General features: G+C 34.1%; 1 protein-coding gene across 1 annotated transcript in view; it reads left to right on the plus strand.

The window, feature by feature from the left end:
- The window catches only part of HCN1 (hyperpolarization activated cyclic nucleotide gated potassium channel 1), a 441,085-nt gene that overhangs the window by 287,095 nt on the left and 131,064 nt on the right, over positions 1–22,926 (plus strand). The window contains exon 4 of the mRNA XM_526930.9: positions 10,714–10,932. Within this exon, the coding sequence (XP_526930.7) occupies positions 10,714–10,932 (219 nt within the window). The remainder of the gene's footprint in view (positions 1–10,713; positions 10,933–22,926) is intronic.

Genomic DNA, 22,926 nt, shown 5'->3' on the forward strand with positions numbered 1-22,926 from the left:
GTTGTTTTACAAGTAGCTTTATTTTTGCATAAGTTGAAAGAATACAGTAACAATAAAAAGGTAGTATACTAAATACATAAACTCGTGACATAGTTGTTTATTATCATTTTCAAGTATTATATACCATACATAATCATATATGCTATACTTTTATATGACTGGTAGTGGAGTAGGTTTGTTTACACCACATTGCCACAAGCAGATGAGTGACGCATTGTGCTATGACATTATGACAGCTACAGGATCACTAGGAGATAGGAATTTTTCTGCTCCATTATCATCTTCTTATAGGACCACTGCTGAATGTACGGTCCATCATTAACTGAAACATCATTATGTGGTGCATGATTGTACTTATTTTACTTTGTCCAGGTGTTGAGTGAAAGCACATCACTTAGTGTTTCAGATTGAACCTGTCACCCTGTGCCATCTGCATCTTTCATACTCTGGAGTGCTGAGCCTCGGGCAAGGATTTTCTTCTAGAGGACTCTTCCTATCAGATAACTGTATAGATTGCTTGATCCCAGGCTTTGGGGTTAGGTGGAAAGAATTCATTAAAAGTTTTTGACTAATAGGAAAGTATAAAACTAAAGTACAATTTTAAGGTCAAACTATCTTCACTGACCTCACACTCTCCAGGAAATTTTACCTCAGCGTTTTTCTCTAATGAAAACCTTAGATAATTTTGCTCTAAATGTCCTTAAGGTATAATAGAGGCTCTCTTTTGGTGGTTGAGAAGAAACATAGTTTAAAGAATTTCTCTGTTATGGTTATGTTCTTAAAATGCCTGAAAATCCTATGTATAATTATCATGAATTTTATTCATATAAAAGTATAATTATCATGAATTTTACTCATATAAACGGTTATGACATAAATGGCTATGGTCTTTGGAATGAAGAGAGTTTATAGTGTGGTTCAGACGGATCTGTGATTGAATTCCAGATTTGGCACCTACAAGTGTGTGAACTAAAGCAAGTTATTTAATTTTTCCAACGTTTGCATTTCCAATCCATAATAACAATATCAAGTTAGGTTTCACTGTTAAGAAGAGCAATGAGATGATGTTATAATAGTACCTTGCAGTAAATAAGTCCTCAGTGTATGCTGATTTCTTCTATGGTGGCTTTATATTAATGCATATATGCTTGCATACACATAAAATATATGCACTAATACTTATATATAAACATATGTAAAATATGTTTGCTTATATTTATTTATGTTAACAAAGAGGTACGCCATAGAAATATTTGATTTGCTTGAAAAGCTAATTGTAATTGAAACATCACACTTACAGTATTTAAGTAATGTCAAATTAGTTTTATAAATAGTACCAATGAAATCTTAGTATAAAAAATTGGATGAATGAACAAGTCAAATTTAAAATAATGCATTGATTTGTTTAATTTTTATTTTTAAAATAATGTACCAATATCAAAAAAATAAGAAAAAATCTGTGATATCAAGCATCACTAAATTTTAATTTATAAGTCTATTTAATGCAAATTTTGTATTTTATCATCATTCTTGAAGCAAGAAAAAGTACACTTAGAACTTGAGCGATTAATTGACCGTGGAACAAGTTGAGAATGAACTCTCAAAATAATCGGACATCACTCTTCATGGCAACAGCAATTTAGTTATGCAATACTTCTATATATTACTGTTAAAAACTGTTTAAACCCTCTTATAAGGCAAAGGGTTGTTATCAGAGGTACAAACGTTTTTTACGCAGATCATAGCACTAAATATAAGAAAAATACGCTGGGCAAAGTGTCTTATGCCTATAATCCCAGCACTTTGGGAGGCAGAGCCACGAAGATTGCTTCAAGCCAGGAGTTTGAAACCAGCTTCAGCAACATAGCAAGACCTTATCTCTATAAAAATTTTAAACATAAGCTGGTCATGTTGGTGCACGTGTATAGTTCTAGCTACTCAGGAAGTTGAAGCAGGAAGGTCACTTGAGCCTAGAAGTTCCAGCTGCAGTGAACTATAGTTGTGCCAATGTACTCCAGCCTAGGGAAGAGAGCAAGACCCTGTCTCGAAATAATTAATTAATTGATTAATTAAGTCAAAAGTCATTCTATGCCCAGGGTTGGCATCCTTAACGCCTGCATTGTTCAAAGACCAACTGTTTACAGATAATAAAATTATGGTGTATTCAAGTAAACACACTCTTTTTGAAACTGATGACCTGTTATACTTCTTATGACTGCAAATGAATTATGCTACACTATATTCTTTTCCTTAAGAACTTTTAAATGCAACTTTCTATCTGATTGGCATTTCCAAAATTGATAAAAATGATATGTTTATGCAATGACTGCAGGAAAAAAATAGACATGCTGATCAACATTCTGTAGCCTAGCTCTGAAGAATTTATACTCTACTCATGGCTTTCTAATTTCACCTCTTTATTATCCATTGATTCTTCAATATTTTAGCAGTTGGTTTGTGCACTTCAGAGTCTCTGAGTGCCATATTTTAGATTTTCCTAAGATTTTACCTACTTAAACACGTTTATACTTGTATTTGCTTGCAAATAATAAAGAAAAATTAATTCTGATATTCAATAATGGAAAGTTTTGGCCCCCTAAATTAAATAAATTTCAGCTCATGTGAAAGCTAGTGGACTGGAGAGCTTTTGTTCCCATGGCAGGCTACTGAGTGGCTAAGTTTGAATTGGATGTATTATGTCAGGAGGTCTAGGACACTGGAGAATAAATATTCCTTTTTCTTTCTTTTTCCTTTTTTTTTTTTTTTTCCACGTAGCCCTTCATCCTGACTCCCTAAATTTAGTAACAATATGGACAGGATGACTAGAAAGTATTTTCATTCAAGCCTATAGAAAGCTCAAAATGCATTATTACTAAGAGAAAGTTCTCAGGTGGAATAAGCAAAGGTACTTACTATGTTCCCATTAATCTGACTCAATATCTTTTCCTCAAAAAAAATTATTTTCAGTGATGCCTCAGTGAAGTGATTAACTAAATGAACACTTTTAATAACAAAAACATAATCTAAAAGGAACAATTTGTTGGTACATTGTTACCTAAAATGAAAACAAGATAAACCTCAGTTGAAACAGTTCCCTTATATTTTATTTGCTTATTGTCTGTGGGATTCAGATTATATGAAATTGGGTATATTTGGACTGTATGGTAAAACACTTTGAGTATACAGTCTCCCATTCGCATATAATATCATATTAGTAATGTACACTAAAATATAATACAGTCATCTTTACAAGGTGAAAAAGGAATAGCCATGTAACACAAGAAAAAAGGCAGAATGGGATTACAAACATTCCTAGATTTTCACAAAACTTTCTCAGATGATAGCCTAAATCTCCCATTCAAGCCATCATTCAATGGTAGTAGATTAAAATAAGGCAAACAGGATGCCTGAAGTGGGGAAAAAAAACCTATGACTTTTGTAGGCTTATAAAAATGAGAGCAGTGTAATGTAATAATACTGTGGTCCTTAGAAGGAGACTGCATGGGTTGAAAACACTGAATCTTCCACTTACAAAATTTTAACCCTGGGCAAGTCGCTTAGGTTCTCTGCTTCAGTGTCATTATTTGTCAAATGATGGTAAGAATAGTACTCATGATTAAACTAGTTTAACATAATAATTGGTGCTTTGAACAGTTTAGAACCATGTACCTGATTTATAATATACTGCTTATAAGGATAACATTTTGTGTGTGTTTTATCACAGTCAATCTATTTTTTCTCCTTGAGCCCTGATATGGTTTGGCTGTGTCCCCACCAAAATCTCATCTTGAATTGTAGATTTCATAATCCCCACATGTTGTGGGAGGAACCCGGTGGGAGGTGATTGAATCATGGTGGGGGAGTTATCCCCATGCTGCTGTTCTCATGATAGTGAGTGAGTTCTCACTAGATCTGATGGTTTTATAAGGGACCTTTTTCCCTTTTGCTTGGCATTTCTCTTTCCTGCCACCCTGTGGAGAAAGACGTGTTTGCTTCCCCTTCTGCCATGGTTATGTTTCCTGAGGCATCCCCAGCCATGCTGAACTGAGTCAATTAAACCACTTTCCTTTATAAATTACCTAGTCTCAGGTATATCTTTATTAGCAGCCTGAGAATGGACTAATACAAGCCCTTTGTTCCTGGGATTTTAATGATATGTAGGTATGGTGGAGGAGGGGTTAGGATGTCATTCCTCTACTTGGAATTCTTTCAGCACCAGCCTCAGAATCTGCTACTTAAATGTTCACTTTCCTTTGTTACGGTTCACTTGGCCCTTGCAAACACAAGCAATGTGTGTAGACAAAATTCAGTCTCTAAAGAAAGCAATATTGGCCTTGTAGAGTAACAGAGAAGATCCTTATGCCTAATCATTCACTCTTCATGAAGAATAGCCTAAGGACCAGATACAGTGGCTTATGCCTGTAGTCTCAGCTACTCAGAAGGCTGATATGGGATTGCTGGAGCCCAGGAATTTGAGATTACAGCTCAAATTCTATGAGCTACGGTTATGCCACTGGACTCCAGCTTGCATAAAAGAGTGAGACAAAAGAAAGAAAAGAAAAGGAGGGAGGGAGGGAGGGAAGGAAGTAGAGGAAGGAAGGAAGGAAGGAAGGAAGGAAGGAAGGAGGAAAGAAAGGAAAGAAAGGAAAGGAAAGGAAGAAAGAAGGAAAGAAAGAGGAAGGGGGAGAGAGAGAGAAAGCCTATATTTCATTAATCCTTCTGAATTTTCCATGAATCCCTAATATTCTACATTCTGTAGATACTGTCTTCTCAAAATTGTTGTTGTTGTTGCTTTATACTTTTATATTATTTAAGTTCTCATTTCACTTCTCATAAACTTGTAATAACATGTATACTGACTTCTGTATTTGGTCCTTATTACATCCTTCCTCTACCTCAGGATTTTTCAGCCTCACCACAGCTAATATTTTGGACCTCCCAATTTTTTGTTGTGAGGCAGGGGAGGGAGTCTCCTCTGAACTGCAGAATTTTTAACAGCATCACTAGCCTCTACCCTTTAGATATTAATAACACCTCTGCCAGTTGTGAAAACTAAAATGTCTGCTGATGTGGTATGTTGCCATGTCTCCTAAGTGGTAAAATCATCCTTAGTTAAGAACCAGCACTCTGCAATTCTGCCTGATCAATCTTCCTAAAATACGGTTTAGATCATATCATTCTCTGCTCACAAGTTGTCATTGGCTTCCCGTTTTGTACTGAAAATGTTTAAGGACTCAGACTCTGGTCATCACTGTGTTGCCCGGTATGTTCCCTATTCTCTCATATTTCTGGTATGCTCCTCATTCCCTCCTGTTTCTTCTCTAAAATTTAGACTGGCTAAAATTTTATATGTGTACACACACATACTATGGGGTTTGGTAACTTTTCTCAGCCTCCAAATACTCCTATTCCACATCAAACTTCGTGTTTTAGATTTTTACCTGCATGACCCATGGTCTTACTCAAATTCCCTCACACAGAAGTTCAGTTTAAACCCCTGTTGGAATTGAGATGGTCCTTGTTTTTTAAACAAGGACCTTGTTTAATTAAACCTTGTTTAATTAAAACTCAGTATAAAAGTGGCTAAACAGAGCAGTGAAACAAAATATTGAGCCCAGACACAAATACCATTTTTATAGAGACAACATATAATAAAAGAGATATATTTCTCTATATGGAGACCTGTTGATCTATTAAAAGTTATATACTGGCACAAAAGACAATCCATTAATTTAGAATAAAGAAAATGTGAACTTTTCTATATCCAAAAAAAAAACCTTTCTCTAGGTAACACATGTAAGTATAAGTAAATATAAAAAATAAAATAATCTGAAAAAACATTCAGGACATAGGAATAATCTTATTTAGAGATAGCTTTTTAATCATTATGAGAAATCCAGCAGCTGCCAAGGAACTTACAGATTTAATTTTCCTACATAAACTAATTGAAATATTTATATGAGTAATTATATGATTAGAAGGTCAATAGGCAAATGATAAATTAGGAATAAATATTTATAGCACATATCAGTTAAAGGGGTGATATCCAGTCTTCAAGGAGGCATTGCAAATTAATAAGGAAAAAAAATTTCATTAGAGATGAGCAAGCCCATTTGGTAAATAAATACATGAATGCCTTCTCAAATTCCTTGGCTAGGGAAATGCTAATAAAAGTAACAATGGGTTATTATTTCTCACTCTATAAGGTGATACAGTATATTTTTACACATTGGAAAAGGTACTGCCTTTTGAATCAATCTGGCAATATATTTTAAAATCAAACTGAAAATCTTACTCTTTGAACCAACAATCACACTCTTGGGAGTGTTACTGATAGAAAGAAAAGATATATGGATAAAGTTTTTAATTAAAGAATAGTTTGTAGTGGCAAAAGCTGGAGAACAATGGAAAAAATGACTGAATTAACTATGGTGTGATCAACAAACTATTACATAGTTATATGAACAACAGATTATTTGGAGGCATTTTATATGTGATAACAACAATATGAGCATATATAATAGGATTCATTTTTGTGGGGAAAAAAAAGCCAGAATCATGGATTTGTGTATGTGCATGTGTGTGTGTGATTATATGAACATGGAGAAAGGTACAGAATGATCCATACCTGATTTTGGGGAAATGTAGGTAGAGAAAGAGGAATGGAAACGTGAAGAATGGAAAATAGGAAAGTTGCTAATGATTTTAAAAATAAGAAAGCATTTTTAGGCTGGGCACAGTGGCTCATGCCTGTAATCCCAGCACTTTAGGAGGCCAAGGCAGGTGGATCGCCTGAGGTGATGGAATTTGAGTTCAAGGAGTTCGAGACCAGTATGACCAACATGGTGAAACCCCATCTCTACTAAAAATGCAAAAATTAGCTGGGCATGGTGGCACTAATCCCAGCTACTCAGGAGGCTGAGGCAAAAGAATCACTTGAACCCAGGAGGCGGAGGTTGCAGTGAGCTGAGATTGCACCATTGCACTCCAGCCTGGGCAACAAGAGCGAAACTCCATCTCAAAAAAAAAAAAGCATTTTTAATATATATTTATTTCAAGTCATTTAAGAGCATGTATACGCAGGTGTGTGTTTTGTGTCTCTAGTGAAATAAATGAAAATAGACATAGCTGTATTATTTTGAAAAACTGAATTAAACTCTTTTCCAGCTCCATACCCTGCCTCCATTCATACAAAAAGAAATAAACAATACCAATAGAATTAAAGTGTAGTCTCCACTCGACACCCCATTGAACTTTTTATTATTTCCATTTTATCTAAATACCTCAAGATGCTTTAACAATATACCTTCTTTGTACCCTTATGTGGAGAAAGGAAATCTTGAATTAGATTTTACATTTTAGTAAATGTAAATATACCATTTCTTGTTCATGGACCATCTAGAATTTTGGAAATCTTAGATGTATTTCTGAGTATTATACATTTTCACTGATAAAGTAAAGTATAAATTTGCTCATTCTCCAAAATAAGAGTTTTTGCATGAGTTTATTATACTATGTACATATTAAAACATGACATACAACTAATTTTCTTGTGTTAAAATTAAATCTTATTTTTTACTTTTGCAAAAATACATAGAGAGGATAATTTAATATGAGCAGGACTTTTATTATAATTAAATAATAGTGAATTTCACTTTAAGAACCTCAATCCTTTCAGCTAAATGGGGCTAGTTATTTTCTTTATTTTTTACCAACTATGTGCAGTTCCAAGGTTTATAAGACTGGGCTTTTCAATCTTCTGTTTTGTTGTTTAAATGTACAAATTTGATGTTGGAAAACCCTATTAACAACAAACAAAACTACCCATATCTATTCAAAATAAAATAGCTTGAAAAGTTTATGATAATTTAAGAGTTAATTTGACAAAGGCAGGTTTGGCTTCATTGATATGTGACCTTGAAGTTGCACAGAGCCCCTCACTGTCAAAAGAACCTTGTGCTTGGTTTAATGTTCTGCTCCTGCCATCTTGAAACTCTTAATAATTTTATCTTTGAACTTATGTTTTGTAAGTGAAGTCCACTAGGACAACAGGGTGTGAACATGAGCAGCAGAGCTGCAGGATGGCAGCATCACACACACAGATTCAGGCCTGTAGGCACAGGAGACATGCAATTGGCCTAACAGCAAGGCAGCATATGCATTACTCAGCAGTCTAGATGCTATGTGTCCCTGATGTGGCCAAACCAGGACTGGGCCCAGATTAGGAGTGACTATCTGTAGCAGCAGGAGAAGCAGCAGCAACAAAGGCAGTCGTGAGAGATGAAAGTGGCTATCCATGCAGGCAGGGAGAACACCCATGGTGAGTAGACAGCTTGCTCATCAGTCCCAAGGGACAATCCCTGTAGTATCTAAACAGATATTAAATCTCCCACCTAAATTCCAAGACAATACCCATGGCACTCAGGCAGTAAACTTTGTAAATAAATTATTACAAAATAAATGTTTACACATGGGCACGGCAGTAAGCACTTTAGAAAGTCATTAGAATTCCTCAGTGTTTACAATGTCCAGTTTTGAAAGCTGCTGCAAAATTGCACAGCAGATGTCCATAAACTTAGAAATACAAATTAAATTTAAGGCTCACATTTGATGGAAAATAACACGATTTTTATATGAAGTTTTAAATTAAACCAATTATTAACAAGGAGATAATTTTTAAATTAAACTTTCTTTGTAACTAAAAATATAGCAATACAATATATAAACAGGCATTTTAAATTATATGCAAATCTTGAAACTACTTTCAATTTTTTGCACGGCCTTGACAAGTTACAGGAAATATCAGAAGAAACACTAAAACATCCTTGCATACATTTAAATTTAACATTCAATTCAATAAAAGGCAGTATAAGTGACCCTTGTGATGGAATTATTCTGTGTCTTGACTGTGGTAATAAATACATGAACCTACACATGTGACAAAATTGCATAGACATAAATACACACACACACACATATAGGCACACAAATGAGTACACTTAAATTACTGAGCTATAAATGAGATGAGTACATTATATCAATGTCAATTTCCTGGCTATGAAACTATTCTATAGTTTGCAGCATGTTACCTCTGGGGAAGCTGAGTGAAGAGTACATAGAATCTCTCTCTATTATTTCTTTTAACTTGCATGTAAATCTGTAATTACCTAAAAGTAAAAAATTAAATTAAAAAATAAATTCAGATATAAAAACTAAATTCTATGTGAAATTGGTATGAAACAGATTGGCATGAAAAGTTAAATATTTATTGAAAAGTTGTTCTATGAAAATCATCAGCTCCAAATGTACTCAAATATATATTTTTAAATAAATTATCAGAAGTTGACCCTAATCTCACAGCCTATAAAATACTCCTAATAGGTTTAATAACATTTGAATTAATAGAAAGATCATTTTTAAATTTAAAAATATGTAAAATTTAAAATTTAAATTTAAATTTAAAAATAAGTAATCTTCCAATAGCCAAGAGCAACTAATGTCATTTTCAACTAAATCATTGAAAATAAAGTTGATAATTGTATAAATTTTGATAATCTAAGAAATGAATTTCAGAAAAATAAGCCAGAAAAATTTTATGATCAATCAAAATATCACATTAATACAGTATTATTTATGGTATTACATATAATTATGACATTAAAATATTGATTTTTAAAATTTGTAAGCTTATATTTTTACTCATTTATCACTGTTATCACATTAGGTTTTATAAATAATAAAGTAGTTTTAAAGGAAAAATCTTTATATTTTATTATATTTAATAATTTTTTTCCTGCATTTTGAACCAGAGCCCCCTCATTTTCATTTTGCTCTGGCTTTTATAAATTGTGTAATACTTGAATTAGGGAGTTCAATAAAATTTATCCAAAAAATAATTTAAATTTTAACAAAAATTAGATAAGATACATTGGACAGCATTTTTAAAAAATTGAGCTTGCAATTTTTTTTAAATGACATCAGAAGTTACAACTAATAAGTAATCTCAGAAGTCAGCATTTCCTATTGTTTTCTCCAGGACATAAGCCAAGATGTTCTTTTGCCTATTTCATTTTATTATTTTATAAAAAGCCAACAAGATTCAGCCGTCTTCAATCCTGACACAAATTACAATATACATCACTTCGAGAGAGGGCTTCAAGGAAGTCTTTCCATTTATCAGACCTGTATTTCCAATATATATTTGTTCAAATTTTTATTTAAGGAAAGTTGTAGTGGTAAGGACTATACAGCTATATCAATATGGATTTTTAAAATCTGAACTTCATGGTTTTGATAAAAATGTTTATACTTGGGCCTGTATGTGTCATACTGTCTGCTGCATTTCATAGCTTGCAAATATATTATTAATACTATTTGACCACATTTCCTTGAAACCTTAAAGCATTCATTCTTGTCATTATTACTTGGCAAACCATTGTCCCAAAAGGAATTTTAGTTTTAAAAACAGCAAACTTAAAACTGACAAAGCGCATGTAAGAAACAGCAGACTGTTTCCACTTCATCATAGTAAGAAAGATTTGAAAAACATCATCATTTAATTCACAGTTAGTGAGAAGTACATTTGTAAATGCTCCATAGTAAGGATTTTTCCAGTATTCAGTATTTTATAATGCTTCTGTGTACAGGTCCTACTCACTTTTCATTCTGCCATCCTAATGGCTCAGTCAATTTTCTTTTTATCTTATGTTGCAGAATGATTCTTGGGGAAAGCAGTATTCATACGCACTCTTCAAAGCTATGAGTCACATGCTGTGCATTGGGTATGGAGCCCAAGCCCCAGTCAGCATGTCTGACCTCTGGATTACCATGCTGAGCATGATCGTCGGGGCCACCTGCTATGCCATGTTTGTTGGCCATGCCACCGCTTTAATCCAGTCTCTGGATTCTTCGAGGCGGCAGTATCAAGAGAAGGTAATTTGTTTTATTTATCGCCAATGTCTTTAACCAGCTAACCTGAACCAGTAAATTGAATTGTGTTCAAGATAACTACACCATCTCCTCTATAAAAAAAAAAAAGAGATAAAATGTTTAAAGTAAAAACACACTATCTTCTTTGATATTTTGAGGTTTCTTCAAGATAGTTCTCATATCTTTTGCTTCTCATTTCTCTGTTGAATAATAATTTTTTTAAATGTGACTTTACATCTACAGAAAAAATAGCTATATATTTCAAAATGTAAAAAGCTGATAGAAGATGTTATCATGGCTCATTTTCTATCATATTTCAATAGTTAAAATAAACCCTTCTCTCGTATGTGTTAGAAAAATGTTAGCTGATTAAGTGGAGACAGGCAGCTATTGTGCATGTCCTTCTGTACCCCCCCTCATCTATAATCATAATTTATATTACAATCCATATGCTTAGCTGAGCATATATTACCCATATATCTAGATAAGTCGCCACACTCTCCAGTCTTAAAACTGGATATAACAACTGCTGTGATGCATTCTTATGCTCAGTGTGCTAATTAAAATGATCGCTGCTCTAAACTTTTCTCACAAGAGAGAGAAAAAGTAAATATAGGCAATGATTTATTCATTGGATTTTTTTTCCCACATGAAGAATTTCCTTGGCTAGGGCTAAATATAGGGTATTGGGACAGTACTAATATTCTTGACCAAACATCAGTAGCTTTCTGACAGATAAATAAGAATATTTTAAATTAATGGAACAATGTGTAATGTAGGGGCTTTGTTGATCCTGACAGAGTCATGCACCTTGCCAAAGAGCGTTTCTGAAAGTAATGATTAAAATGGCTCTAGAATATTTCTCTTGGTGAGTGATAACAGCTTAGTCTCAGAGCTGTTTTCAAAACATCCAAAGAAGTTTTCAGTTACTGCTTTATTTACAGAAGTTTTCAACACTATAATAACACAATATGTGAAAGGGAACCTAGATATTTCCCTTGAATATAATTATACTGCCACTAGCTATTACAGTGAGCAAGTTGGCATTTTATTACTGAAGTAATGAAAAGATAAACCACAAAAATTGGTTTCAGGTTCATTTTTAAATAGTCTCCAAATGAATTGGAAAGAACGAAGAACATAGTAAGGAAGAAGAGACTTTATACAATGCTGAATTTAACTGAGAATTATATACTTAAAGGAATTTGGGCTAATGTTATGGAGATTTAAGATAAGACTACATCATGTTAAATCTGATGTTTCTCTTACACTGTTGCTTTTCTTTCATTTTATGTTGCTTTTAATAAAAATGCCCCTTTCACACTTTTTTTTTTTTGGTCTGCATCATTGCTATACATTTTCTCAATAAGAAAACAAATCTTTAACTTCCAGGATTGCAGTGATTAGCATTTTATTGCATATTAAATAAGCTCACAAAGTTTATGTTTTTAAATTTCCTATATTAGCCAAGTTTAACTTGGAAACTCAATGTATTCACTTATGGAATCATAGATATTTATATGCAAAGATGTTATGATTTTGTAATAATTCAAATCATGAAGTTCTTGATCTTATAAGTGTTTGATAGAGGACAAGAAAACTAGTATAACCCTTTGGTATTTACTGGCATTTGGAACAATGTAATCAGGAACAGATGATTAAAAGAATATAACTTTTTTTTTTTGAAATGGATTCTCTGTCACCCAGGCTGGAGTGCAGTGGTGCAATCTCAGCTCACTACAACCTCTACCTTCGGGGTTCAAATGGTTCTCTTGCCTCAGTCTCCCAAGTAGTTGAGATTCCAGGCACCTGCCACCACGCCTGGCTAATTTTTGTATTAAAAGAATAAATTTTAGGTCTACAAACCAAGTTCTGCCAAGAAGTTTAGTTCTAAAGTTCTGTACTCATTTTATAGTCAGTGTAATCCAGGATAGGTCTTAAGGACATTATGTTACTTTTTAAAATTTTTATTTTTTATGAAAAGTATATGTTTAAATTTCAATTTAATCTTATAGCATGGCTTTACATAGTGGATGAGTAATGTGCAGCTTCTTTGGTGATTTGCCGTCTTTGAGTTTGGGCTAAATTATTATCTTTTTATTTAGGTAAAATTCTGATAGGAGGCACTCTTGGGCAGGACCCAAAATGGAATGCTGGCCCTCCTATATGGTTCAGATGTAGTCCACAGAGAAGCACTCATGCATCCTTCTCCTAGACAATCTGTTAGCACTCCTCTTCCTTCTCTTCCAATCCAATGAGGAGAGTGTATCTAGCCTTCCTTGACGATAGTCAGACTCCAGCGTTCGCAGACTATTTACATGTTGTCAGATATTATTCAGAGTCCAGATCCATGTCTCCCAACCACATGAGCTTATTTCAAAGATCCTTAAATGAATTTGTTTCAAGTGTTTCCCATATGTCAGGTGTTAGAAAGTAGCCTTTTCACACCCCTATCCCAAAAGAGGTTGTAAAGGGACTCACAGCAGAGGAACTTCTCTCTCAAAAGGAATGTATTCACTAGTTCTATCAGGAAAAATCTCACCTTACCCCCTGATCTCTATATAGAATTGATAAGACTGAAGCCTCCAGGAGTTATGATCCTCAGATCACCATTTACAATTTTTACTTGCATAGAAGACAGCCTCTTACATAAGCAATATTCTGATAACTCTCAGATTTGCAGTTCAATGAGCATAGGACAGATTCAGTCCTTACTTAGCATCTTTTTAGACCATTCTTTATCTCATCTAGTCCAAAAGCGTTCTTCACAGACCTGTCAGTATTATGTATATATAAAAACAATGCCCTGGTCAAATAAGTTCAGAAATGTTGATTGAAACAATGTTACAGAAGTGTTTTTTAGTGTAAATGTGTGTGCCCTGAAGATTTAACATGCCATCTTTGACCTTCATTCCAAGCCTCCATATATTTTAAGTTACTAATGTCCAAAGGAATTAACCTATAAAGACAAATTCTCCACGATGACCATTCCTTTATTTTTAAACTGATTTTGAGTGGTCACTTTCTTTTCTAGATGTAATTGCAGTTCATCTAGCCTTCATGAAATGAAACTCCTTTTGATCACCTTGGTTTTTTATACTACTACATCTTAGTTCATACATTTGGACACTCCTGGGAAGCTGACTATTATTTCTAGTTATGTCACTGTCTCCAATCAAATAACTATAGTAATAGAAGCTTTATGTGTTCATTTCTTCCTCTGCAATGAGCAAGAATTTTGGCACAATATAAATCATGACTTAAGATTCAGGGATTTGCAACTCACCTTGGTGTACTTGATATACATGAAAGACTTTTATTGTGTGAATTAAAATATGAATATCACCAACTTGAATATGACCAAAGAATAACTTTAAATATGTGAGGAAGTTATCAATTCCAAATCCCTTTATGGACTGAATAGCTTCCTGAAACTGTGAATCAGACTGCATAATTCCAGGGCAGGTGCAAAATGAGCTGTTAAAATGGACTGTGCTTTCTAATGGCAGGGCATAAGATACCAAGCCACCAAGCCAGTTCTATACCTAGATTCAAATATTGATTATGTTATGTAATGTCCAAAGAATGTGCTGAGTCTCAGTTTATCGAGTATATGAAATAAAAACGCTAAACTTCTCCAAAATGACAAATTTATCAAGTTTTGTTAATGGAAAGAATTTATGTGATGGCTTTTTTTTTTTTGAGATGGAGTCTCGCTCTGTTGCCCAGACTGGAGTGCAGTGGCGCGATCTTGGCTCACTGTAACCTGCACCTCCCGAGTTCCAGCAATTTCTGACTAATTTTTGTATTTTTAGTAGAGGCAGGGTTTCACCATGTTGGCCAGGCTGGTCTAGAACTCCCGACCTCAAGTAATCCGCCAACCTTGGTCTCCCAAAGTGCTAGGATTACAGGCATGAGCCACCATGCCTGGCCTATATATGATAACTATTAGTGGCCTTTTGGAAAAGAAGGTAAAGTTTAAGGTAAGTACCCTCTCAGCTATCCAAAGGAGTAATATGTAATCATTATCCACCTATATAAAATGATACAATTTTATGTAATCATACCAAAAATATAATGTTCTAAACCTATTTAGCTCAGGCAAATGTTTTTGTTTAATTGCTTAGTTTTAATTAATTATCCATAGATCCTTGTTTTTTCTTGTAAATGAAGGCCCATAATCAGAACTGCCACATAAATTTATTCCATAGATACATTTTTAATTTTTTTAAATCAACCTAATATTTCAAATTTGTGTAAGCTAATGGTACACCCAGACACAAAAGGTGAGGGACCAAAACCTGCTCTTATCTTCAAGCTATTCAAATCCCATTTGCAATAGAGTTTATTTCAGCTCATTTAAAACAAAATAATTGTGGTTAAGATATATACTTTCTTGGTTATATGCTCTTCAAGAAAACTTTGGATGTAGGAGGAGTGGCACCAAATCAACTCTTAAGGATCCTTAAATTTTTAAGCATCATTGTTCTCTCAACATACCAAGTGATTCTTACCTTCACTCCACCCCCTTAAATAGTTTTACCCCTTTCACTATTTACATAGATTCTGCCCTTTCCTTTGGAAGACTGTGGGAATGTTTCTTGATCATGCCATTGTATAGTCATTTGTTTACCGTATTTACTCTCTCTGTCCAGAGGGAGTATAAGCACCATTTTCTTATTTTTATTTTGCTTGAACACAGATCACTTTTTAGAAATGAAATATTCAATCTGCTTTCTCTTCTAGAATTCTGAGATTTATTTCCCTGGGAGCAAGAGGCATATTATCAAAGTGCCTCTCATCAGATTTGAAACCATTTCTTAGTCTTGGGCTAATCACGGGTGTGTTCTGCTTCAGGAGATGATGGAGCCTTCTCTCTCAGAAAGACAGATGGGAGAGTTTGTCATTATTGTCATGTAATTCTAAGTCTTCAATTTTTTAAGCTATGTGACTAGAATAATGGCTGAGCAAAGAGGAACAGTTTGGAGTAATGCCCATAATCATTTATGAATAATACCATTATTTAGTTTTAAAAGAAAAAAAGTTACATCCTGTTTTATAGCCCATCTTCATTACATCAAGAAGCTTAGTTGAGTTACTAATTTGGTTTGCTGATTTTGTAGCATTCAGTAGCATTTGCCTTCAGAAGAGCAGAGGGACTTTGAAGTTATAATGATCTTGACCTTGAAAAATCATATCGACTGAGTACTTAAATGAAAAATGTTTTGATACCCTAATGTGCATTAGGATTATTCTTAAGGGGAAGAGCTAGCTCTGAGATCCAAGTGCTTTCAATCAAGCATTTCACTTGGTTTCCTTCATAATTCTTAAATGCTTTCCTCTTTCCTTTACAAATAAGAATGCCTTGAGTACAACTCCCACATAATACCTTAGTCAAAAATTTTTTATTAGGCTACAGCATGTACTTTGCTTCCCGGGAACTGAATTTAACATACTGTGGTATGTTAAATTGGTAGTAGAGCCAAACGTTCTCAGGCGAGGGAGATCCTAGGGCTGGGAACCTCTGTGAGATTCTCTTGCAGGAAAACACCAGTGTGACAACGCTTGGAATAACTTAATGTAGCCATTGGAGTTGCTAGCAAATCAGGCTCCTGGTACAACAATGTTGCTTTATATTCTCATCTGGGGCAAATAATTTTTATATTAACTAAGTGTTGTTATAAAGTCTGGAGTAAGTCTTTATAAGGGAGGGAGTTCGAGACTTAATTTAACTAAATAGAAAAACAGAAATTTGCCAATTGTAAATCACATATCCCATGATTTTTCAAACTTTGTATTTTGATATAACCCACTGTGGCATATGGCATCCCTTTTCCCCAGTGATAATTTCTGTGTCAATACTCTAAGTTATATGCTGGAATGTCCTACATGTATATTGTAGATATTCACAGTTTCAGGACTGTGCAAAGTGCTAAAGATTTCTCCATACTAAACCTTAATTTAGTTTTTTGCTATTTACATTTATTATTTTTTACAGCACATATGTTAGCTTCTTTTTATAACTCTAAAGTAGAGCTGTATTTTCCATTTAATTAATTGATTATGCATTTGATATTTTAGAACTGTCTGAATTTTTGAGTTTACTCCCCAAAGTTCTCTTTCAAGTATTCTTACTGTATTTGTATTCCTTATATGTCATAAGATAGAAACAAACTGTGAAGCACTTTCACAGGGAAACCTGGTGGCCAGGGAGCCACTAATCTGATAAGAACCCACATTGACAAGAATCAACCTGCATGTAACTTGTGTTTGGTTAGCCACTTTACTGGGATGCACTGGAAATGGACCTTGAAGAATGAAGAGGTAATCAGCAGGCAGAATTAGTCACCATGAGAGAAATGTCTCAGAAAAATGTCCAAATTCTGAGAGAATTTCTGGCAGACAGGAACAAAGTGTGCAAAGGCCCTGAGGTAGAGATGTATGAGACATATTGAATAGTCTAATTTGAATGAAACAATAGCTACCTTGCTGGGGAAAGTGTGAAATAGCCTAGATTATGGCCTAAGAATAGTTTTGAATTCTGGAATGATGAGATTGTACATTATGAAAGGGATATCCTTTGAAAAACTTAGCAATGGTAAGTCTGAATTAAAATTGTCTTTTAGAAAAATAAATCACAACAGTGCATGAGATACGACGTATTCCTAACCTAGAATCTAAGATTCCTTGATCAAAATTGTTTCTGATGGAATCATTAATACAAATATGTTAAGCAGGAATTTGAGCCCATTAAGTAGGTAGAGATAACTCTAATAAATAAAACTTTAGGAAACAACATTTTTATAAGTAAGTAGGATCCAAATAGTCTTCAGTTATAAGTTGTCGTGTTATTTGAGCTTCAAATAATCTATTTTGTTCCTGTACTCCATGCATTCCTGTAGAATGCTAACCATGTGTCAGGTCTAGTACCAGATGCTAGGCACATAGTGAGCAAGTAGACATGGTACCTCCTCTCATCAAGCTTCTTGTAATATAGTGGGTGGGGTTAGGAGGATATATCACCTAATAGAAAGATTCATAGAAAGCACTACATAATTTTTTTAGTAAATTAATGCTATGAGTGGAAATGTACAGGCGAGATAAGAGATTTTAAGATTTTTTACTTGATTCATATGGAATACAGTAGGGTGAAATGGGGGGAGAGAAGAAATTATATTATATTTGAGAAGAGACCTGAAAGATGAGAAGTAAGACATGAAAGTGAACTTCATGAGAAAAAACTGAGGTATGAAGAAGCTTACCACAGTTCATGAACAGACAGATAGAAAGTGTAGCTAGAACAGAGAGAAAGGTGAAATGACTCTAGATAAGACTGGAGAGGCTGATAGGGATCAGTTTAGGTGACACCTTGTAGGCCTAGGCAACCATGCTATCTTGTAGCCTAAATGCCTTGAGAGTCTAGTAGCAATTTGAAATGGAAGAGTGATGAGATTAGATTTGCTATTTTTAAAAAATGTCAATCAACAGTGTGTATAATAGATTAAAGGAAGGCAAAACTGGCCTGGCCTTCTTTGGCGTTACACAGTTTTCCAGTGCAAACTTGCAGAGACCTAGGTGAGATTTCCATTTTAGCGGGTGGACATATTAAACAGGGTGGGAATACTAAATAGCCATTTTATATTGAAAAATACTATTAGGACAAATACTAAACTTCTGTAAGACAGAGACTCAACAATTCAATAACTTAAAGAACTATATGATTTCACAAATAAACTTTGTGAAATGAGAGGGGTAAGTGGGATGACACTGCTCCAAATGGCCGTTTGTGAGTATAGGTTCGTCCAAGTTGTTCCTCCACTATCACCTAGGACAATGCTTTCCAAACTTTAGTGTGCATCATAGTCACCTGAAAAGCTTGTTAAAACACTGATTTGTGGGCCACATTTCCTGAGTTTCTGCTTCATTAAATTTGCAGTGGGGCTTGAGAATTTGTGTTTCCAACAAGATCTCAGATGCTGCTGCTGCTACCGGTCCAGAGACCAGCACCACCCTAGGGTATTGTTCTTGTCTGCATGTTTGAAGCTGTGCCGGAGACATGTTTGTCTTCCAGCTCATGACAAGAGGAAGAGAACACAGCGGGACAGGCATATTACTTCTTCTCATGGTTTATTGATGAGAACTTAATTATTAATATATTTCTACTCAAGGAGGCTGAGAAATTTTTTCTAACTAAGCAGAACTGTGACCACTCAACAACTCTATCCATAGGGAACAAGCAGAGAAGAGATTTAGGTGGGAAAATAGTGGCCTGTGCCACAGATACAAGAACAAAGATGAAGAGCTAGGAAAATGCTTGGAATTTCTTAGGAAGTTCATATATTTTGAATGGGCAGTGGAGTACTTGAAAAACAATAGTAGATGTAAGGCCTAAAATCGTCTGTATTTGGTTTGGTAGGCAATGGAGAACCACTGAGACTTTGAGTCACCATAGCCCTCCCCTTTTCCATATTTTTGTTTTCAGTTTCGGTTACCTGTGGTAAATCATGGTCCAAAAATATCAAATGGAAAGTTGCACGAATAAACATTCACATAGCTTTTATCACAGTATATTGTTATAATTGTTCTATTTTATTATTAGTTATTGTGCATCTCTTACTGTGCCTAATTTATAAATCATACTTTATCATAGGTATGTATGCATAAGAATAAAACATTGTATATATAGGGTTTGGTGCTATCTGCAGTTTTAGGCATCCCTGGGAGTCTTGGAACATATGTCCCACTAATAAGTGAGGACTACTGTATATGGCCTGGTGCTGTAAGATGATAGATGACAGAGAATGTGGAGATATACAGGGTAAGAAGTGGCAAAATAATAAAATGTAGGGTGAAATTGCTATCTTCTGTTAAGCCATCTGTTAGAAATGTTGGAATGCATTATCTAGAATGCATCTTATACACCGTGTCTTATTTACCAGGAGTAATGAAGTGCCCCTAAGTAAAACATTAGTTAAATGTATCCTCTTTATTAACAAAGATATCACTGTTATTAAAAAAATTCAGTATGTAAAATATTTATTTACCAATAATGTTTTCCCCTGAATTTTCAATTGTAATCTGATCATTTATTGTGAATCACTAACGTGGATTTTTCTCTGCCATTCCTAAGAAAAGGAAATTTGTATAAAACATAATTATATTATTTGTATCATAAATAGTATGAAACAATAATATGAGAGTAAGATATTATAGTTTACTTTCTGAAGTCAAAATGTTTCTCTCTGAAGAATATATGAAGTAACTCATACATTTTGAACAGAATATATTGATACTGTGAAGTTAAAATACAAATTAAAAACTTTTGATATATATATGAGACAACTATAAACCCCTTTGGGACAAAATATTTTCAACTTTTTTTTCTGACTATACCAGTATTTTACTTAAAGGATAAAAACATATATTCAGATTATAATATAACATAAATGATTATATTCCATATTCATTGCTTAAGCTTTGCCAAGTGAAATTATCTTACAATAGTATATTTGTTTTAAAAGATTTCTTGCTGTCTCCCACTTACTGAAGTTATTACTAGAATTAATGAACTAAAAATTTAAAAGTTACTTTAGCAATTTTGGAAAAGCCTCTATTAAAATATTTAGATTGGCATGTATAATAAAAATGATCGTAAATTTTAGCATGAGAGTGTTATTAAGTGATATTTAGAGAGGATTCAAGATTTCTATTAAAGGATGTAAATAGACTCAAGTTTTTCTTCCAATGAGAATATAAAATACTGAATTTTATTTTAACGTGAGAAGATTTTTAAATTTTATTTCCAAATGATGAGCTGATTAGAGCACTGAACAATTTTTTAGTTATTTACAGAAATAACTTGCATATTTGGAGCTCAGATTGCTAGTAATAATGAGCCCCTGAACTAAGCTCCACCTTTGAACTTTGTAGAAAAGCAACACAGTATAAGTAGATGCAGAGCTGCTAAAAGTAGATGCGCAGAAAGGACAGAGGAGAAAGAGAAAAAGAAAAAGAGAAAAGGTTGGCTGGGAGCTCTGGCTCATGCCTGTAATCCCTGCACTTTGGGAGTTCAAGGCAGGAGGATTGCTTGAACCAGGGAGTTCACAACTAGCCTGGGCAACAGAGGGAGACCTTGTCTCTAGAAAAAGTGAAAAATAAATTAGATGAACATGATGGCTCGCACCTATACTCCCAGCTACTCAGGAGTCTGAGGTGGGAGGATCACTTGAGCTGGGGAGGTTGAGGCTGCAGTGAGCTCTGATCACACCACTGAACTCCAGCATGGGAGACACAGCAAGGCCCTGTCCAAAAAAAAAAAAAAATCTATAAGCAAGCAAGAAGGAGGAACAGAAAAATGGTAAGCACAATAAGTATAATATTCAGCAACTGAAATGTCCCCACTGCTGTGGCACAATACAATGGAGGACCATGACATATAGCTTCCAATTGATTTAGATAAGACTCTGGTTGAAGGACTCCTGTCCAGCTCCACTAAAATGTGGTCAATTCATAAAATGTATTTTTATTACAATGAGAGCTCCTTCTGTTTTAGTGGTATCTGGCAGGAGGATTGTAGAGCTAAGCTGGTCCTGGAGAATCCAGAGGATTGGGTCCCATGTGCTGTAAGAGGAAATGAGGCTCTGAGTCACACAACGGCTGTGTCCAGCCAAGAATGCGATTATTCCCAAACAGACACATGGCACTCAAGTAGAATGTGGTAATTGTGGAATTTTATTTGCCAATTCGCCCAAACTTACATTTTATATTTAATTGCATTCACTATTTAATTCCTCCGATTTTTCACCCAGTTTTTAAAGTATTTAAAGACAAATGGGATTTTTAATAACCACTGAAACATACCTTGCAAATACGGTAAATATTGTTTAAAGTATCAAGAAACTTTACAATAGATTTTCAGAAAATTCGCAATAGATTTGATCATACTGAAATATGTTAAAATGTCTTTAAGGGGTGAAAGGTTAAAAGCCTTAATTGCCTTTATTTCCTGACTAGATGACTCATTCTTCCTGGCTTCTTGGCAGTAATATTATAGCTTTCAACTCTTGCAAGCCCCAGGAAGTTATATGAAAACACAAATTTAAGAAATTAAATTTACAAATCAATTTCCTTTTTTTAATTAAAAAAATCGAATGACTACCTTCTCAACTTTCATAAATTAATAAGTGCTCTTTATGCAGTTACAGTGGTAATCCCTCCTATGAGCAATGTAAAAAATCTAGCAATAAGGGATATTAGGTCCCCATGTTTTATAAAAATAATATAAAATAGTCCCATTCTCAACCCAGTTTTAGATATTAACTGGAAGCTAAATTCACACAACAGCTAAAGAATCAGAATAAAGAAAACAGTATTCTGAGTCTGAGTGTGCACAGGACTAACTAGTGTTAGCATATATCGACATTTTAAATTGCTAAATTACCATCCAGATAATTAATGCTATGTAGACAATATTGACACAAATATTTTCTTAGTTTAAAAGTTGTCTGGTTAATTTTTTGAAGTCTCCAGTTCTGGAAAAAAGGAAGACTTTTCTATTTATGATCCTCATTATGATTTTAATCTCAATTAATTCACATTGTAGAGATAAGAAAACTGAGATCCAAAGAGATTAAATTAGATTCCACATTTATACCTCTAACTAGCAGAGTCACAAAGATACAAAGCAGCATTCTTATTTCCCAAACAAATGTGCTTTGGAGAAATCTATAGATAAATGATGAACTTAAAATTCTCAGAAGTGCTTTGCAGATCAGCCTTTGCATTTTTCTTCCAACCTCCAAAATTAGTCCATAACATCCAAAGAAGACCTCACTGAGAGCTAGATTTATTATTCTAAGATTTTTTTCCATCCGTAAAAACAAGTTTATTTGAGAAAGATCAAACATTTGATGAACAGTTTAATTAAATTCTTCCCTGTTTGATCACCTGTGTTTAGTAAACAAGAATGTTAAGTGAGCAATATATCGAAATATAAAT

Source organism: Pan troglodytes, chromosome 4 (genome assembly GCF_028858775.2).
Source record: "Pan troglodytes isolate AG18354 chromosome 4, NHGRI_mPanTro3-v2.0_pri, whole genome shotgun sequence".
In the NCBI taxonomy this organism is placed as follows: domain Eukaryota; kingdom Metazoa; phylum Chordata; class Mammalia; order Primates; family Hominidae; genus Pan; species Pan troglodytes.